Below are 21253 nucleotides of genomic sequence, written 5' to 3' on the forward strand. Positions count from 1 at the left end.
GAGTGCAAAATCTAGTATACTTTAAACAAATACACGCAGTCGTCTTCACTCTGTGGATCAACGGAATGAAGGCCATCATCCTCGTCTACGAGGGATAGCCATGATGATGATATTTAAGCAAATACTTTCATGTATTATTTATTTTTATTTTCAGTCACGTCTGTCATTTAGCTTTTTTTTATCTTCAAGGCATGAATATTCCTTGTTGATGTTGTACGTTATATAATTCACTGAAGATATGTTTCAGTTTGACAAAGAAAACTGAACTGGTTATGGGAATTTAGAGAATCTCAGCTGAGAGTTAATCAATAATTATTTTATAGAATTTGATAGGCGATTATACATAAAATATAATTAATTTTCTTTGTGAAGGTACCTTTGAGAGTAACGCAAAAACAAGTTGCAGGAAAGAATGATTTAAGTAGTTTTACCATTTGTAAGAAAGTAAGCCTGAAATTCTGAGATTGTATTTAGCCAGAAGTGCAGCAGAATAGAACTCTCTCTTTCTGGGCAGCAACTAACTCCTTTGCTAAATCATGGAACAAGTTTATTATCACAATCAAGGTAGTGATTTGTTAAATGCCATTACAAAGAATGTTAAAAGAATTTCTATCCAAAGGCCTGTTTGGTAAACATGTTTGCAATCATTCATGCTTTCCAAACATAGTACCATTAAAACCCTGGTTTGCTGAGTCAATGCACAAGGGCTTTACAAGGAAAGATGTAACATTGGAGTAGATTCAGATGAACAAAATGGAGTGGATGAAAAAAAAGCCATGATTAATTACCAAAACAATCAAAAACTGAAAGCAAAAAAATCTGAATTAATTTTAAAAGTTGATTGGAAAAAACCAAGTGGCACAAATTTAAAATTGGTACACTACAGGCATCGAACAATTGTCGGCTTATACAGAGAACAAAAAAGTTCTTGAAAGTTTTGATGAGAAGTTAACTATGTTCTGAATGGTTCTTGTCAAATTCAGTACAGGCACATTTGTCCAGTACCACAATGAAAAGGAAAACACTAGTTTTGTTTTTTTATCTTGTTGAGAGTATTTTAAAGTTTAAAGAAGGCTACTAGATGAAGCAGCCATTCACTTTCACCTCTCAAATATACTCTTGCATTCAGTGCTGATACTGCAGTCTACTCTACTATGAAAAAAATCAAAAGTAGCTTGAACATTGTTCTTGCAGAATACCTCTGTTGAAACCATAAAGATGATCTTGAGCTTCCAGTATTATTTTAATTCTCCATTGCAGCCCCAAATCTGACCTCCCTTGTATTTCTACACTGCTTTCTACACTGTGCCAACAAAGCCCTCTGTTAGCTCAAGAGGCAACACCTGGAGGAGTCACATGATGGATTAGTGGCCGGTAGGGGAATACCAGCCCTCTCCAGAAAAGAAGAAATAAAATGAAGAAAATACAAAGTTCAAGAAATACAAAACACAACAAATAAAAGATAAAGTCGTAGAGAAAAGAAAGAAAATGGCACCCAAGAAGGAAAAAGTAAAAACAACAGGAAAAAAAGAAGAAAAGATGCTGGAAAAGAAAGGACATGGCCTTACCTGAATAAAGAAACAGGAAGTCGTTGTGGAGAAGGTTGATGACGACCCCACAGAGTCGCGACCCCCTGACCGCTGGACTGCAAAAATGGCTCTCAGCACCAAACAAATGTGCGCAGTGCACTTACTAAGGAGAAGGAGAACACCAATGGGAGGGGGGCTCAGCCGATGAGTGGGCAAACACAACTTGACCAGCTGAGAGATGCCCGACACCAGGGCTCTCATCTGGAAGAAGAGGAAAGCAACAGGAAAGGGAGTAAAAGGAAAGAAGGGGAGCTGCAGGAGGCCCAAGAGGACCAACAGCAAGAAGCCAAGAAAGAAGAAGCCCAGCAAAGTGAGACAAGCAACTCATCAGGAAAGTCAGAAGAGACACAGATTCAAGGAAGAGAAGAAGAAAACACAAACACAGGTACAGACACATAAGAAGAGGAAGAAGAAGACTAAGATATGCACAGAGAAATAGAAGGTAAAACAGATGGACAGAATATAGATAAAGTTTATTTTTAAGAACAAATGAGAGCATTAAAAGAATGGTTGACATTAGAATTTAGTGAAATTAAAAGAAAAATGAAAAGTACAGAAGAAAAAGTGAATAGATTAGAGCTGGTCATGAAATAAATAGGGAAAAGATTAGAAAATGTGGAGGAACGAGAAACGGCTGTAGAAATGGAAGTGAATGACTTAAGAAGAAAATTGGAAGAAAGTGATAAAAAAGTTAAAGAGTCACAAGAATTGTTAGCTCAGAAAATTATAGTAGGCGAAACAACATAAAAATAGTGGGCCTAAAGGAAGATGAAGAAGGCACAAATATGAAGGAATTTATAAAAGAATTGTGAGAGATGGGAAAATTGATCTAAAATTATGAACATGGAAGAAACTAAAGTTCATCAGTAAAATGGCTGTAACCAGTTCAAACAGGATAAGCTTGGGGCTTAGGATGCAGGAAAGCAGAGTCAGCACGATTAACATAAGAATCTTCTAGTCTTTGTGACAAGACCATAGGACTAAGATAAGGAATGGTAAGGTACAATAGAATGTAGGAAGTTGAGATAGTCTGGATCAGATAAGGGTCTCCTAGCCCTGGACAGAAGTACCAAGTCATACATTTCTAATTAGCTAACCATACATAGATTTATACATATGAAATTAGCCAACCCTAGATAGAATGAGTCAACTCTGCATATCAAGAGACTGTAGCCCAGAGAATCAGGAAGGTGTGAATAAGGACAATGACATGATGGGGCACCCACAGGATACCCCCTGGTCCTCCAAGTGTACTGAAACTGCACGTAGGCAGGAAGGATTACCTATGCCAAACCCATCCAGGGGGCAGAAGAATGTAAGGGGGAGGGCATTCTGATACTGAAATTGACTGTATAAAAGTTGGGTGAGCCCCAGTATGTGTGTGTATTCCCAGGGTAAGGGGAAGCACCCAACTTTGCATTGTTGTAGTAATAAATGTTCTTTGTTCTCAATTTTTGTCTCGAGCAATTTCTTTAAAGGTACTTTAATTTCTAACAAATGGGGGCTCGTCCGGGATCACACTCCCTCCACTGACAGAGTACCCCGACGACGAGAGTAGGTGCACCCCGGCTGATTCAGCTGGACTCACGGGCGACGGGTGGCTGGTCAGTGGAAGAAGCGAGTGATATCCGAGAAGAGGCATTGAGAACAAACGGCGGAAGGAAGCGCGCTAGAGCAGTACTACTAGAACTCGGTAAGAGTATTTTACTTGTTTCTAAGCATGGGAATAACGGGCAGTAAAGAGGAGAGTCCTGACACAGGACGTGACCACCAGATAGCTACGTACAGCCCGCTTGGGTTGATGTTATCTGAGTGGGGCACAGGAAAGACCCGTGGTAAAGAGAAACTGACGATGGTCAGGTATTTTACTTGTTTCTAAGCATGGGAATAACGGGCAGTAAAGAGGAGAGTCCTGACACAGGACGTGACCACCAGATAGCTACGTACAGCCCGCTTGGGTTGATGTTATCTGAGTGGGGCACAGGAAAGACCCGTGGTAAAGAGAAACTGACGATGGTCAGGTATTGTTGTATTGAATGGGTTAAATACCCGGTTAAAGGGAGCTCCGTGTACTGGCCAAAATTCGGATCCGAGGATGAATGGATGTGTAAAGCTTTGAACCTATGGCTCTATCAAAACCAGAAAGACAATGTTGAGAGCAGGGAATATGCAGCCTGCTGGCTCAAGGGATCCATTGAACAGCTGGTTTTGAATGAGAAAGAATTCAGGGATAAGAGAGAGGAGGAACCTTTTGTCCCTGAATCACAGGGTTGGGATGTGTTACATTCCCTCCCTCCACCCTATGTTCCTCTTATGCCGGCTCCTATCTTTCCTTCCCCTCCTATGACCTACCCTTCTGCACCTTCCCCACCTCCCCCACCACTAGAGAAGAGAGAAGAGAGCAGGAGTGGTATGATAACTTGCTCACAAAGCACTCGATTACCACCTCTGTTGGCAGGAGAGAGAGGTAACTTTAATTCAGAACAGCGTGAGACTCTTCAGGAAGAAAGGGCAGAACCCTTTGATTCATTTCCCAGGGAGCAGGAACCCAGACCTAATAAGCTAGAAACCAATTGGATGAGACCACTGCGGGAAATTCCCATGGGAGAGGGTCTCGGTTTCGTAAATGTGCCCCTGACCAGCACTGAAGTACGTAATTTTAAGAAAGAATTAATCTCCCTGATAGAAGATCCCCAGGGATGTGCCGAACAGTTAGACCAATTTTTGGGACCAAATATATATACAATATGGGGGTCTCAACATAGAATCCCCAGCAGGGGAACAATTGGTACTAACAGGTTTTGTTACCAACTCAGCCCCAGACATTAGGAGAAAATTACAAAAGACAGAAAATTGGCATGAGCAGGGAATAACCCAGCTTCTACAGATCACACAAAAAGCATTTGTCCAGACATCTGAGGATAAGCAGAAAGCAAAGGCTAACATTTTAATGCAAGCAGTTAAAGTAATAGTAGATGAGTAACATGGAAAAGGCAGGGACTGTGTGCCAGCTCCTGAATGTTGGGAGAAGCGTCGGGAGTGGGAGAGTAGAGACCAGAGATAATTTCATAAATCACGACTTCCCACTTCAGTCACTGACCAATATTGATTAAAATTCATGCTAAAAATTAAATGTCATAAATGATCGTTTTTCAATACTGTAGAATTAGCGAATTTAACTACCAGTTAATTCCAATTTATGAAATAAATTGTATTCAAATGTGATTTTGCACAGGGAGTACCTGAGAGTTGTGATGTTATAACATTTGCAGGGAGAAATGTTTGCGCAAATAGGGTGAGTTCTACACGTCTTATTTTAAGTGTATGTAAGATAAAGAAAGGATCTGATGTGTAAAGTGGCTGGATCAGCCAGTTGAAGGGGGAGTGTGCATGTCCCTTTAAGTGCACTGTGGCACTTGAAATTGAGGCTTCAGGCTCTTGTCTTGCAGTTAGAGGTATGGAGCCCTATCAACACATTTAATACATTTCTTCTACACATTCAGCAGTCAAGGTCCGTGAGTTTAAAGATCACCCACCTCTGGAGAATAAAGATACCTCTGGGGATTCCTATGGGGATTCCTATAAGTTTAATCATTCATTTCTCTGGTGCATTTTCCTCCGGAGTGAAATTAATGCCTCAGCACAATTTCTCTGTATTGCCGCTGTTATTTAATTCATGATAACTTTCCCCATTCATCAGGTTTATATTTAAATCCGGTAGTGCGGAAGTTACATTGTAAATAATCACGGAGGTAAACCCTGCGCGACTGGATTCAGCTTAATGGAGAGATAAACCTGCGAACTGGTCTATGGTGGTGTGTGAGTACTGCAATAGGTGGAATATGATTTAAATTGGTGGCATCGTTCAGAACAATTGGGCGCATAGGAATAATAGCATTAATTACTCACAGATCTTGTACCTGATACTATTCACTACATCCCGGTTTCAGGACTGGGAAATTGGCATGGTACAGAGAAATTGCCATGGCACCAATATTTCTTGATTCACTAATGACTCCACAAGCTCCAGGATTCATGCAGCTAAACTTTAAGTGCAATATTATAGAAACTAGCCGGTACTTAAATGATTGTGTGTGCAATCAACATTGCAAAAATATGAAAGGTAATACAGGTGCTCCCCTACTTATGATTTTACGATGACACAATAGCATGACTGTCATTTACTTTCATATAATGTGTTAAAGGTCATCACAAGCATCATTGATTTCCTCGTTGGTTAATCACATTTTCGGAAAGCTTACAGGGACTGTTGGGAGAGAGCAAGGTAGTGGGATCAGTATGAGGACTGATACAGTGCTGTCAATGTTAGACAAGGTACGTCTCCAATTAAGATTTTTTTTCAACTTATGCTGGGTCTGCTGGAACGCAACCCTATCGTAAATTGAGGAGCACCTGTGATGTTCTTCTATCTAAAGCCAGCTTTAGATAAACTCTTATCATTCTGACAAATCCAGGTCTAAATCTAATTTTCCTCCAGCCTTTGAGCAAGCACTTCCACTGCTGCATCTTACTGATCACCTCCTCACCAATGAATCAGAAGACCATGGTGTATGGCACTCACTGCACAAGCAGTCTGAAAATGTGTACAAGCCTGTTCAACTTCATTTTACAAAATCAACAATCGGTTCCAGGCTCCCCAATGCTCTCTGTGGAGAGAAAATTGCCAGATTTTTACCCTTTTAATGCCCTTGGTTATGTTACATGGATGTAAGGGGGTTGGAGGGTTATGGGCAGGGAGTAGGTAAGTGGAACTAGTTGGAGTTTCATGTAAATCGGTGCGGACTAGAAGGGCCAATATGGCCTGTTTCCGTACTGTTATTGCTATATGGTTATTATATGGAATATGGTTGTGAGCTGTGGCACAAGGCATTTTACTTAAGGCAGAACTAAAAGTTGAATATGTTTCAAGTTCTCTTGCAGAGGCTCTTGTGCTACAATGTCTGTTATGTACTCTAACAAATTGGAGGGTTGTGCCCCATACAGACAAGCAGCTCCAACTGCATTTTAATAAGGTCTAACATATTCAAAACCCATGCAAATATGGTTTGTGTTTCATTTTACAATTTTTACACTAACACAAAGGAAAGTCAGATTGTTATTCATTTTATTAAAATCTAGTGATTGGTTATATGTAAAAGCATGGCAAGAGGATCAACTAAAACCTGCCTGGGATGGTCCCTGCTGTGTACTTTTAATTACAGACACCGCAGTAAGAACAAGAGAGAAAGGCTGGACCCACATTCAAAGAATTAAACCAGCTTCTGAACCACAACATCACGACACACAGATTCAAACCCCAACCTGGCGTGCAGTTCCTCATCCATCAGACCTGAAACTTACACTGCGCCGTGACAAAGTGCCGTAATGTTACATTTTTTTCGTTTTTTTTAATGGTTTATACAGTTATTGTTGTATTCTTTATTGCCGTATTTTTATGGGTTTTACATTTATTTTCGTGCTTTAATGGTTTATTCAGTTATTGTTGTATTTTATTGCTGTTTTCAATGAGCTTTACATTTATTGTGGTTTATTCAGTTATTGTTGTATTTTATTGCTGTTTTCAATGAGCTTTACATTTTTTGTGGTTTATTCAGTTATTGTTGTATTTTATTGCTGCTTTCAATGGGTTTTACTTTCATTGTTGTTTACTCATTTTTTGGAATATTGTTCGTTAATGTTTTAAGTCCCCCTGGAATAGGGGCAGCAGAGGTTACAATTGTGCTCCTTTAGAATGTAGACAGGGCATAGATTTAATGTATAGTCATAGTGGGGTATGGGTTAACAAGGGATTCCAATACGGACCAGGGGAACTGAACAGCTTTAGTGGAGTACATCTAATTTGTATCTTAGCCTACACAGGTATTAGAGACAGGAGTTTTGAAGCGATAGCACAAAGGGCATGGTGGGACAAAGACAGACAGAATGGTAGTCAGGATTGTACATGTAACAGAGAGAGAGAGAGTTAATACATATGCTAATGTACGCAGACAGGCTGCAACTCCCAAGTTCAATGATACATATGCTAATGTACACAGACAGGCTGCAACTCCCAAGTTCAATGATACATATGCTAATGTTAGCAGACAAGCTGCAACACACAGTTAAATCACAAGAAACAATCCCCCCCCAGCTTGGTCACTTTTCATCACCCCGTGAAGGGGAGCACCAGTTTCCAACAACGTGAGCTGCTTGACACTTTAATATCAGGCTCCAAACAGCCTTCGGAGATCGGTGGCCCTAGGGTTCGGGGCTGAAGAGGACATCATATACTAGCCACAATTCAACGGAACCGCCTGACTACTCATTCGCTGCTGAAGGCAGCGTTTCTCACAGACTTCGTCAGGACAATGCTTACAAAAGTCGGGTGGTTAAAAGACACTGCTTCAATGTTTCAACGTGAATCTGCCCATGCCCATGTTCAGACGTGGCAACTTCGGACTGATGTGGGATGGACTAGACTCTTTACTGAGAACTGGAGCCTGATACTCACAACCCTAATAAGCAGCTGGACTCGCTACTCTGACCTTCATGGTGCTCCCCTACCTAAAGACTTTACACAGGTGTTACATTTCGGTTAACCAGCTGGGTAAAACTACACCTTACACTTGAAAGATCAGTATTACTGATCTAAAAGAAAAGTGAGGAAGGGGGGGGGGGGATCAGTCACACTGACACTAGTAGCCAAAGATCAGTAACACTGATCATGGTGAAAGATCAGTATTACTGATCTAAAAGAAAAGTGAGGATTGTGAGAGATGGGAAAATTGATCTAAAATTATGAACATGGAAGAAACTAAAGTTCATCAGTAAAATGGCTGTAACCAGTTCAAACAGGATAAGCTTGGGGCTTAGGATGCAGGAAAGCAGAGTCAGCACGATTAACATAAGAATCTTCTAGTCTTTGTGACAAGACCACAGGACTAAGATAAGGAATGGTAAGGTACAATAGAATGTAGGAAGTTGAGGTAGTCTGGATCAGATAAGGGTCTCCTAGCCCTGGACAGAAGTACCAAGTCATACATTTCTAATTAGCTAACCATACACAGATTTATACATATGAAATTAGCCAACCCTAGATAGAATGAGTCAACTCTGCATATCAAGAGACTGTAGCCCAGAGAATCAGGAAGGTGTGAATAAGGACAATGACATGATGGGGCACCCACAGGATACCCCCTGGTCCTCCAAGTGTACTGAAACTGCACGTAGGCAGGAAGGATTACCTATGCCAAACCCATCCAGGGGGCAGAAGAATGTAAGGGGGAGGGCATTCTGATACTGAAATTGACTGTATAAAAGTTGGGTGAGCCCCAGTATGTGTGTGTATTCCCAGGGTAAGGGGAAGCACCCAACTTTGCATTGTTGTAGTAATAAATGTTCTTTGTTCTCAATTTTTGTCTCGAGCAATTTCTTTAAAGGTACTTTAATTTCTAACAGAATGAATCTCAAAGGTCCTGGAAATAACAGAAATATAGGAGGCAATTGAAATAGAAAGGGCACACAGAACACTAGCTCCAAAACCACAGACACATCAAAAAACAAGATCCGTTTTAGTAATATTTTTGAGATATACAACAAGAGAAAATATACTGGAGCGGGCAAGGAATAAAATTAGAGAAGACAATAAACTATTGGAATACAAGGGTCAAAAAATATTCTTTTTTTACCCAGACATAAGTTTTGAACTCTTAAAGGAGTTTAATACAGCAAAATTGATCCTATGGAAAAAAGGTTATAAATTTATGTTAAGACATCCAGCTGTGCTTAAAATATTTATACCTGGGGAGCAAAACAGACTGTTCTCGGATCTGGAGGAAACATGAAAATTTGCAGAACGCCTGCAGGACAGAAGGAGAGATGAAGAGATGTAACAAGAATGAAGAACGGCGATAAAATATATTTAAAGATGTAAAAATAATGTATATGTAAGAACTAAAGAAGGGAAAGAGAAGGGAAGAAAGGAAGTAAGGGGAAAAAAAGAGAATGAACTTTGTTATATGTGTAAAAAAAGTCTTTTCTGGGGGGTTGGGTGGGAGAGAATAACCGTCACTGCAAAATCAGTTGACACTTGCGAGCAGGTTCGCAATCTAAATGGAGTGGGGAGTTGTGGTTGCCTGGCAAGGGATAAGGGGCAACTCAGAGAGGGGGGTACATTTGGGGCTAAGGGAATATTGGATGTGGGAGTTGTTGAAGTATTTTATATTTTAAATGTGTTGTCATACATTGAGTTTAAAAAGGGAAAACTGAGAGATGAAAATGGGGAAAAGGGGGATGGTGATGGTGAGGAATGAGGTGTAAACCAGATATGAGATGGCCATGTTGAATTATATGACTATAAATATTAATGGAATACATAACCAAATTAAAGGGAAGAGGCTATTAAATTTACTGAAAAATGAAAAAAAAAATAGACATAGCATTTGTGCAGGAAACGCATCTAACTGAAGTGGAACATAATAAATTAAAGAGAGACTGGGAAGGGAACGTAGAGGCAGCATCATATAATTCAAAAGCTAGAGGTGTAGCTATATTAATTAATAAAAATGTACCAATCAAAATAGAGGAGGAAATAATAGATCCAGCAGGGAGGTATGTAATGATAAATTTCAGATATATTCAGAATTTTGGAATTTGATCAATATATATGCACCTAATAAAGAAGATCAAAAGTTTATCCAAGATTTTTTTGAAGATTGTAGATACGTAGGGGAATATATTGATAGAAGGGGATTTTAACCTTAATTTGGATCCAATGGTGGATAAAACTGGATAAAAGACTAGCAAATAGAATAAAGTGGCCAAATTTATGGTTAAATCAATGCAGGAAATTAAACTTATGGATATATGGAGGAGGCAGCACCCAAGAGAGAAGGAATACTCATATTATTCGAGTAGGCATAACACATACTCAAGGACTGATATGTTTTTGTTGATGGCCCATATTCAAGGGAGAGTTAGAAAAACTGAATATAAAGCTAGATTGCTATCTGATCATTCACCCCTGTTATTAGCAATAGAACTGGAGGACATCCCACCAAGAACATAAAGATGGAGGTTAAACTCTATTCTACTTAAAAAGCAGAAATTTAGAGAGTTTACTGAATGCCAAATTAAAATGTACTTTGAAATAAATACGGAATCAGTGAAAGACAAATTTATATTATGGGATGCAATTAAAGCTTTCATTAGAGGGCAGATAATAAGTTATGTAACTAAGATGAAAAAGGACGACAATCAGGAAATAGAACAGTTGGAAAGGGAGATAGTAAGTACAGAAAAGGAACTAGGAACAAGCAATGATATAACAAAAAGAGAATTGGCAGACAAAAAAATAAAATACGAAATATTACAAATGTATAAAGTGGAGAAGAACATAATGAAAATAAAGCAAAAGTGTTATGCACTAGGAGAAAAAACACACAAAAGATTAGCCTGGCAACTTAAAACAGAACAAGCTAAAATAACTGTATTGGCATCAAGGAAAAAGCACAAACAAATTACATATAATCCAATGGAGATTAATGAGAACTTCAAGGAATTTTATGAACAATTATACCAAACTGAGAACGAGGGGAAAGATGATAAAATAGAAGAGTTTTGAGCTAAAATTGAACTGCCGAAATTGCGAGGAGAGGAACAAAACAAACTGATAAAACCATTTGAAATAGAGGAAGTACAGGATATATTAAAAAAGCTGCCGAACAATAAAATGCCTGGAGAGGATGGATTCCCAATAGAATTCTATAAAACATTTAAAGACTTATTAATTCCTTCTCTCCTGGAAGTTATGAACCAGATAGAAGAAACACAAAACTTGCCAGATTCATGTAAGACAGCAATAATTACAGTAATACCAAAGACAAGGAAGGATTCACTAACACCAGCATTGTATAGACCAATATCTCTACTTAATTCAGATTATAAGATAATAGCACAATTATTAGCAAACAGATTGGCCGACTGTGTACCAAAAATAGTAAAACATGATCAAACTGGATTTATTAAGAAAAGAAGAAAAGACAAACAGCAGATAATGTCTGTAAATTTATTAATTTAATTCATGCAGTTCTGCTTTAGACGCAGAAAAAGCCTTTGACAGGGTAGAATGGAATTATTTATTCAAAGTATTACAGAGGTTCACTCTACCAGAAAAAAAGAATATTAATTGGATTAAAGCATTATATAATGGACCATTGGCGAAGGTAACAGTAAAGGCATATGTATCGAACCAATTTAAATTAAGTAGGTCAACTAGGCAGGGAAGTCCATTATCTCCCTCACTGTTCGCTTTAGCAATAGAACCATTGGCAGAACTGATAAGAAAATAAAATAAAATAAAAGGGATAAAAATAGAGGAGAAGGAGTATAAAATCAGTTTATTTGCAGATGACATCATAGTATACTTAACAGAACAAGAAATATCAATAAAAGAACGACATAAGAAATTGAAGGAGTATGGAGAAATATCAGGGTACAAGATCAACACAAATAAAAGTGAAGTGATGCCAATGAGTTATGCGGATTATACAGAATTTAAAAAAGAATCACCATTTAAATGGCAAACACAACCAATTCGATACTTAAGTATTAGGTTAGATGATAATTTAAGCCACTGGTACAAATTAAATTATCAGCCACTAATAAAGAAATTGCAGGAAGACTTAGAACATTGGAAAGAATTACCACTAACGTTGATAGGAAGGGTAAATTGCATTAAAATTGATGTCTTCCCAAGGATACAATACTTATTTCAATCATTACCAATTCCCTTAACGGAGAAATTATTTAATGTACTAAAGAGAATAAAGAAATTTTTATGGAAAGGGTGGAAACTGAGGATAGCATTAGATAAATTAACAGCGAGGTACAACCAAGGTGGCTTGCAGTTACCAAACTTTAAAAATTATTATAGAGCAGCACAATTAAGCTATTTATCAGATTTTTATCAGACAAGGGAAATACCAGATTGGACTAAGATAGAGCTAGATAAAATAGGGGAGAAGGTACCGGAACATATACTTTATAAGTGGGATGAAAAGCTGGTACGATATAAAAGCTCATCAGTATTGCATCATTTACTCAATATATGGAAGAATATTCACTTAGAAAGGAAAAAAAAACAAATTGCCAATTACCAAAATTATTATTGATGCAAAATCAACTAATCCCTTTCACAATAGCTAACCTTTCCTTTAGAGAATGGGAGAGAAAAGGAATTAAAAGAATAAAAAATTGTTTTTTGGGAAATAATTTATTAACATTTAACAATTGAAGTACAAATATGGAATACTCATGCAAACAATATATTGTTTGCATACCATCAACTGAAAGCCTACTTAAAGGATAAATTGGAAAACATACTGAGATTACCAGAAGGAAGCAGCTTTGAATATGTGATTACAGACATAATGATAATTAAAAGATTTATAACGAACATGTACATCAAGCTGCAAGAGAAGGAAAATGATGAAATAAGCTATAAACCCAAACAAAAGTGGGAAAAGGATTTAAACATAAAGATAAAAAATGAAACATGGGAAAAGTTATGTTCTGGAACTATGAAGAATATAATAAACACAAGGTTACACCCCTAACGTCGAGGTACTCGAGATGGCAGAGGTCGACAGCATCGAGTCCACGCTGCTGAAGATCCAGCTGCGCTGGATGGGTCACGTCTCCAGAATGGAGGACCATCGCCTTCCCAAGATCGTATTATATGGCGAGCTCTCCACTGGCCACCGTGACAGAGGTGCACCAAAGAAAAGGTACAAGGACTGCCTAAAGAAATCTCTTGGTGCCTGCCACATTGACCACCGCCAGTGGGCTGATAACACCTCAAACCGTGCATCTTGGCGCCTCACAGTTTGGCGGGCAGCAGCCTCCTTTGAAGAAGACCGCAGAGCCCACCTCACTGACAAAAGGCAAAGGAGGAAAAACCCAACACCCAACCCCAACCAACCAATTTTCCCTTGCAACTGCTGCAATCGTGTCTGCCTGTCCCGCATCGGACTGGTCAGCCACAAACGAGCCTGCAGCTGACGTGGACTTTTTACCCCCTCCATAAATCTTCGTCCGCGAAGCCAAGCCAAAGAAAAGAAGACACATGATACAGTATAATTGGTTACACAGGCCCCAAAAGTTAAATAAATGGGACCCAGCAGTATCAGATAGATGTTTTCGCTGTAAGAAAGAAATGGGAATAACAGTATATGCAATTTGGGCATGTGAGAAAGTGAAAAAGTTTTGGTAAGATCTAAATCAGATATTAAATAAAATCACAAAAAACAATATACCAAAAAATCCAGAGATCTTTCTTCTAAGTAATATAAGAAGTAAGGAATTAGGCCTCAAACTGGATGAAGCACAAAAAAAGATTTATTATGATAGCCTTAGCTGTAGCAAAAAAATGTATAATGTCAACTTGGAAATCAAAAGAGAGCCTGAGAGAACAGCAATGGTACGTGGAAATGAATAAATGTATTCCATTGGAAAAAAATAACACATAATTAAAAAAATAAAGTCACATTATTTGAACAAATTTGGGAACCGTACATGGAACATAACAGAGAGGGCTTGCCTCGGACCTCCATCCCCTAAAATAATAAGAAGACAAAATGACCTGATCCAGTGTGTAAAAGTAGATGACACAATATTCTTGTTTATTTTTATTGTGTGATGACATTGTTTAATGGTTTTATTGTATTGTATATGTTGAACGTTTAATGGGTTTGCAGGGGGGTGGGAAGGGCGGAGGGAAAGTCGGGGGCAAAAAAAGGAGAGAAAATGCCACTGTGTATATTTAAGAGGGAAATGTTTGTATGTATTTTGGTTGATATGGTTCACAGTGTGAAAAATAAAAAAATATTTAAAAAAAAGGAGCAACACCTCATCTTCTATCCAGGCATGCAGCTGCCCTTAGTGTTAAATTCAATAGTTCCAGATAACCATTTATGTCTGTTGGTGACGTTACAAGGAAGACAAAGGGGAAAAAAAAATCAAGGATATGCATATTGGTCATCCCAAATCTTGAAGGATAAACTCTTTGTAGGTATTATCATTCCAGCTTGGTTAATTATACAAAATCAAGTATAAGAAAGTAGGTCTAGCAAGGTGTTCTGTCATGAGATTTATTGTCAGAGTACATATATGACATCACATACAACCCTCAGATTCTTTATCTGCAGGTGAGACGGAATTACCACTTATTGGTACAAAAAAAATGTATGCAGTGTATACATGGAAAAAAAATAAAGAACTGTAAACGGATAACAAATGTAAACTAACTGTGCAATACAGAACAAATAAAAAATACAATAAAGTGCACAAGTAAGAGTTCTTAAATTAGTCCTTGATTGAGTTTGTTGTTGAGAGGTAGCAGGTGTTCCTGAACCTAGTGGTGGGAGTCTTGTGGCACCCATACCTCTTTCTTGATGGCAGCAGCAAGAACAGAGCATGTGCTGGGTGGTGTCGATCCTTGATTGTTGCTGCTCTCTAATGGAAACTTTCCCTGTAGATCAGTAGTTCTCAACCTTTTGCTTTCCACTCACATGCCACTTTAAGTATTCCCTATGCCATTGGTGATCTGTGGTTAGTAAGGGATTGCTTAAGGTGGTAGATGGGTGGAAAGAAAAAGTTTGAAAACCACTGTTTAAATTGTATCTAATTGACTCATTATGTGCACAGTATCATAACACCAAAGGAAATAGACCAATGACAATTTTTATGAAGCAAAATATTTCAGTAACAATTAGGTCTAGAGCAGTGATTCTTAACCTTCCCTTCCCATTCATATACCACTTTAAGCAACCCCTTACTAATCACAGAGCATCAATGGCATAGGGATCACTTAAAGTTGTATGTGAGTGGAAAGATAAAGGTTGAGAACCACTGCTTGAAGATGCTCTTGATAGTAGTGAGGGTTTTGCCTGTGATGTTCTAGGCTGTATTCTCTACCTTTTGGAGGGCTTTACACTCAGGGTATTAGTGTCCCCATACCAGACCATGATGCAGCTGGTCAGCACACTTTCCACCAAATATCTGTAGAAATTTGCCAGGGTGTCTGGTGTCATACCAAACCTTTGCAAATTCCTGAGGAAGTAGAGGTGTTGATGTGCTTTCTTTATGATGCCATTACTATGTGGAGTTCAGGAAGATTATCCGAGATAGTGACTCCAAATAACTTAAATTTGCTCACCCTCTCCATCTCTGATCCCCCATTGATCACTGAATTGTACACCTCTGGCTTTCCCTTCCTGAAGTCAACAATCGGCTCCTTAGTTTTGGTGACATTGAGTGCAAGATTGTTGTTGTTAATTTCAGATTTATTGTCAGAGAACATACATCATATCACATGCAACCCTGAGATTAGTTTATTGAACTTTAAGACTATTTGGGCATGCTGCTTGAATCTAATCAAGTTTGAGTACTAAAGTTAATATGACATTTTAATCTGCAAGACAAATTCTGATCATAATTATAACTTTACTTGGAAGTCTATTTTGAAGGCAATTAAAATTGAGATGCTTTTCTTATTTATCAAATAATAAAAAAGAAGACGAAGGAAGAAATTGGATTTTGGAAGGTCAATCAAGAACACAAAATAACATCACTCCTAATGGTTACCTGGATGGTGGTTAAATCATATCATCCAATTTTAGATAATACTTCATTATAAGAAATAAAATATCCCTGCTTACTGTGCTGGTACTGGGTGGAAGGGGTGAATTATGAGGGACAATGGTGGCATCAAGGAACTCTACATTTGCCAATTGCCAAGATATATTGTAGTCTTTGGTCATGTTGTCCAAAATGTCAAAAGACATAAACAATAGAGATAGGAATAACTTTCTGATCAGTAAAAATTAGTGATGACATAATCTCAAGATAATAATGCAAAGGTGTGCATAAGAGATCATTTTAAAAAGCTTTTCTGTGCAAGGTAGCCATCAATAAATTGATATCTACATTCAAAAAGACACTGGATACCATTAACAGTGAATCTAAGGGGGTAAGTGAGAAAGAAAAATTAGTAAGGCCCGATTCTATGGTTATTAGGAGATGTAAAAAGGAGCAAACATAATCTATTCGTTATTGAATTTACATTGTTCCCTATTGTTATGTTACTTCATTTCCACCTGTCAACTATTTTAGGTTAGCATTGAAAATATACATAAATAGATATCTGCACTGAATAAAAGTTATAAGATACAAATTAGTAGTCCAACAATATTTTTAAAACAAGTTCAAAAGCAGTCCAAAACTCCCAGTTGTAAAACTTGTTCTGAAATGTTTGTGTTTTTACTTCTGCAGGAAGCAATTGCTAATTGCTGCAATTACAGGTTGATACCATTTCCACCAAGATTTATCTTGACTGTTAAAGTAGGAAAAAACAGGAGAAACAACTGGATTTCAGTGTAGCCAATCAGATTAAACAATTATGAAATCAATGATTTAAAGTATCAGAACGAATTATAAATTATAATAGAATATTGAATGAGGAATAGATAGATAAATTGGGTAAAAGATTTAAAATAGGAAAGAGAAAGCATGAAAGCAACAATGTTTCTTAGAGTCTTCAAAAGTTATTCAAGTCATTCAAATATTAAGGAATGGGATGCCTGGCCCATAAAAAAAATATATTTTCAGTGTCTCGAATATGCACTGGCAATAATTTTTTATTGCATTGATAAAAGGATCCTGGGAATGATAACAAAAAAAAGTTAAAATAAAATTATTGTATTATTCTGTACTAGTGCTTCTCAACTTTTAAATCACATGCAGACCATCTTAAATATTCCTTTACTGACCTGCTACGACAAACCCACAGATGCACTAGTTTGTAAATAAGAGGTTGAGAAATATTGTTTTGGTAACACTCTACCCAAAATATATTCATGATTATGTAAAAAGAGGTATCATTCCAGAAAAGATCACTTCAAATAACCTCTAATATTACATTTAAAATGAAATCATTCACTTTCTGAAGTTGCAATACAATTTATGCCATCACCACAGTGAGCACCAGGTATCTAAATATTTGAAAATAAAAACTACAGTTGCTGGAAATTAAAAATATAAACTGAAAATGCTTAAAATACTCAACAAATCATGTGATATTTGTATGTTTCAGGCCAGTGATGATTTTGACCAGAAGCATTGACTCTGTTTCTCTTCTAATTTTCTGTTTATATTTTGAATCTAGAGATTCTTCCAAACTTGGAAACCACATCCTCTCCATAGTCAGCCTCCATCAGCCCATTAAAGTATTAGATTGAACTTTCACCTCACCTTGAGATGTTGTTTTGTTAATCTGCTTTGTTAGCAGATTAATCACAGACATTCCATTTATCTTTGACCCTCTACTAAGAACTTCACCAATGATCAAATGTGTTCATTCTGATGTCCTCTTTAACATAATTTCATAAAGAGTATTGCCAAATTACTTGACAGTGATCTTCAATCAGAACAAAAATAGCCAGATCAAATGCTTTTTAACAATGAAAATTCACCGTAATATTAAGTGAGCTCCTTAAGTACTTAAATTCTTTAAAAACTATTTTAACTGTTTTCAATTTCCTTGTGATTATTCTCCTGACACTTCTCCATCAAACATGAGAAAAAAAGTAGGAAGCGTGAAGAAAGCCAATATTCAAACTTCAAATTAGATAATTTGGCAAATTATTTCATGTTGTATTACATTTAATATACTACTGCTTGACTAAGATACAAAATTGTTGTTATAGCTTACTTCGTCTTTTGCCCACATCTCCTTTGGATGTTGCAGCTTCATTGAGAAGAACCATTCCCATGGTGATGGCAGCATCTGCAATTGTTGTCAAGGAAACAACAATTTATAGAAATGAGACACAACAAAGAATATTCATTCATATGTTGTTCCAGAGCAAATCAGGCATATGATTTAGAACCGTTTCACATTCTTTAATCATGCTTAGAGTATCAATAAAAACACCAATTGCATTTTTCTTTTTCCGCACAATGCAGATGTTAAACATAAGGCATTGCATAACATTTAATGTGATTCTTAATTCAATTTTTAAAATCACTTCTGAGAGAACAGAGCAATAAGCTAGTTAAAATGTGGTTTAATGAATACTCCTTTTACAATCAAATCAGTGGAGCCATGAGGAAACTGCAACTAAAATGGCAGGGAAACCTGGGATGGAAAGAAAGCATAATAAAGAGTTAAAGAAACAACACAAATTAATTTATTTATATTCATGAAGGATTGTTCACTTTCTTGAGTGATTTAATTTCATATATAAAAAAAGTCTTGCCAGAATGATGAAAAGAATGAGCTCATGTTTTTGATGACCTGAGGGGAAAATTTTAAATGCTTAGATAGTGTGTGTGTGTGTGTGTGTGTGTGTGTGTGTGTGTGTGTGTGTGTGTGTGTGTGTGTGTGTGTGTGTGTGTGTGTGTGTGTGTGTGTGTGTGTATAACTGATTTGTGCTAGTGGTATAGCTGTATGTGGTTTTCTTCACCCAAATGCACAACTATTATCTGCATGAACATGATGGAATGTTCTATGATGGCTCTGTCTCCTTGGCTCCATGAACAGTGATACCATTTTACATATAAAAAAAATTCTGATGATTTTTGTGGTGTTTATTTTGCAGTTTCAAAATTTATTGAGACCAATGTGACATTTCTCTATTCTTTTAAATTATTAGTATCTGATGCTTATACAGTAAAACAAAATACTACAACTTCCAAGACATTGTTCTTAATGAAATGATGATATGAATGCGCAATGTCATTTAATCCATTGTTCCTGCACTGGTCAAAAAATGCTAGTCAGATTAATCCCAACTTCTGGAAAAGATGGAAATAGGCCTTACCGTGAAAAACTCAGAACAAAATAACGAAGACAAAGTACTATAATACAAGTAAGGTGATAAGACCATAACGCATGGGAGCAGAAATAGGCTGTGCCCGCCCACCGTTCAATCATGAGCTGACCTATTCTCCCAGACAGCTCCACTACCCGGCCTTCTCCCCATAACATTTGATCCCCTGCTAATCAAAAACCAATCAAACTCTGTCTTAAACACATTCATTGACCTGGACTCCACCACAGCCTGTGACAACAAATTCCTAAGATTTACCACCCTCTAGCTGAAGAAATTCCTCCATTCTCTGTTATAAGTGGACACCCTTCAAGAATGAAGTTGAGCTCTCTTATCCCAGACTCTCCCACCTCTCTACATCTGTCTGCCCATACCTTTCAAATGTTCAATGAGATCCCCTCTCATTCTCCTAAATTTTAACAAGTGCAGGCCAAAAGCCATCAAATGTTTCCCATGCGATAATCCTTTCATTCCCTCCTCTGAAACCTCTCCAATGTCAGCATTTTCTTTCTTAAATGAGGAGCCTAAAACTGCTCATAATACTGCAGCTGAGATCTCACCAGTGCCTTACAAAGCCTCAATTTCACATACCGACTCATACTCTATTCTGCTTCTTCACCACCAAATCAACCTGCAAGTTTATCTTTAGGGTATTATGGACAAGGACTCCATGGTCTCTTTGCATCTGGGAATTTTCAATTTTCTCCCCATTTATAAAAGTCTACCTGTTTATTTATTCGACCAAAGTGGATGACTGCACACTTTCTAACATTGTATTACATTTGCCACTTCTCCTAATTTGTATAAATTGTTCTGTAGCCTCTGTTTCCTCAACATGACCTGTTTCTCCAACTACATTCATATCATCTAGAAACTTGGCTACAAAACCATTCATTCCATAATCTAAATCATTGATATACTACAGTGATAAACATTGAGAGCCAGATCACAGGCATTTAAGTCTGGAGATCCAGATCAATACAAAAGGAGCAGGAATGACCTATAAAAAGCAATCTCCCAGGCAAAGTGGTGATTCTGGATGAAAATGGAAACAGCAAGGGACACCCAACAGCTGTAGTAGGGTCTAAATGACATAACCTGCTACAAAACCAAATCTGGTGTAATAGCAGATGGCAAATCTTCACTCTCAGAGGAACTCAGTGCCTCTGTGTCCAATTTGAATGAAGTGTTTTGAAATTCTGGTGTTGAAGCATAGCAGTCCCTGCCTCAGGGATGACATGGATACATTTCAGCTCACCTATCATAGCAACAGGTCTACTGTGCACGCCATCTCACTGGCTCTATCCAAAGCCCTGGAAAATCTGGTAGCAAAGATGCATTCATCAGGATTGACTACAATTTGGCATGTAACTCCATCATCTCAAAACTAAACAGCAAACTCCAAAGCCAGGGACTCAACACCCCACTGTGAAATTGGATCACTGATTTCCTCACCACAATCTGTGATGATTGGTAAGAAATCTCCTCCATATTCTCTAACAGTATCAGAGGCCCACAGGGCTGTGTCCTTAGCTCCCTGCTCTACTCACTTTACACCTATGACTGAGTGGCTCAGCATGACAACAACAACACCTACATACTTGCTGACGATACCGCGGTAGTTGGTTGTATAAAGAAAGGCACTGAGTCAGCATATAGGAGGGAGATCAAAAACTTGGCCGAATGGTACACCAACAATGACCTTGCACTCAATGTCATCAAAATTAAGGAGCTGATTCCTGACTTCAGGAAAGAAAATCTAGAGATATACGATCC

The 21253-nt window shown here is 37.7% G+C and overlaps 1 protein-coding gene across 17 annotated transcripts in view; it reads right to left on the minus strand.

The window, feature by feature from the left end:
- tusc3 (tumor suppressor candidate 3) overlaps positions 1-21253 on the minus strand; it is a 548930-nt gene that overhangs the window by 195091 nt on the left and 332586 nt on the right. For all 17 annotated transcript variants that reach the window (XR_011353548.1, XR_011353547.1, XR_011353545.1 and 14 more), the window contains exon 8: positions 18358-18432. Coding sequence is in view for 12 of the 17 variants with exons in the window: in XM_069924583.1 (XP_069780684.1) it covers positions 18358-18432 (75 nt within the window). In the remaining 5 variants the exon portion in view is untranslated. The remainder of the gene's footprint in view (positions 1-18357; positions 18433-21253) is intronic.

Source organism: Narcine bancroftii, chromosome 3 (assembly GCF_036971445.1).
Source record: "Narcine bancroftii isolate sNarBan1 chromosome 3, sNarBan1.hap1, whole genome shotgun sequence".
Lineage (NCBI taxonomy): Eukaryota > Metazoa > Chordata > Chondrichthyes > Torpediniformes > Narcinidae > Narcine > Narcine bancroftii.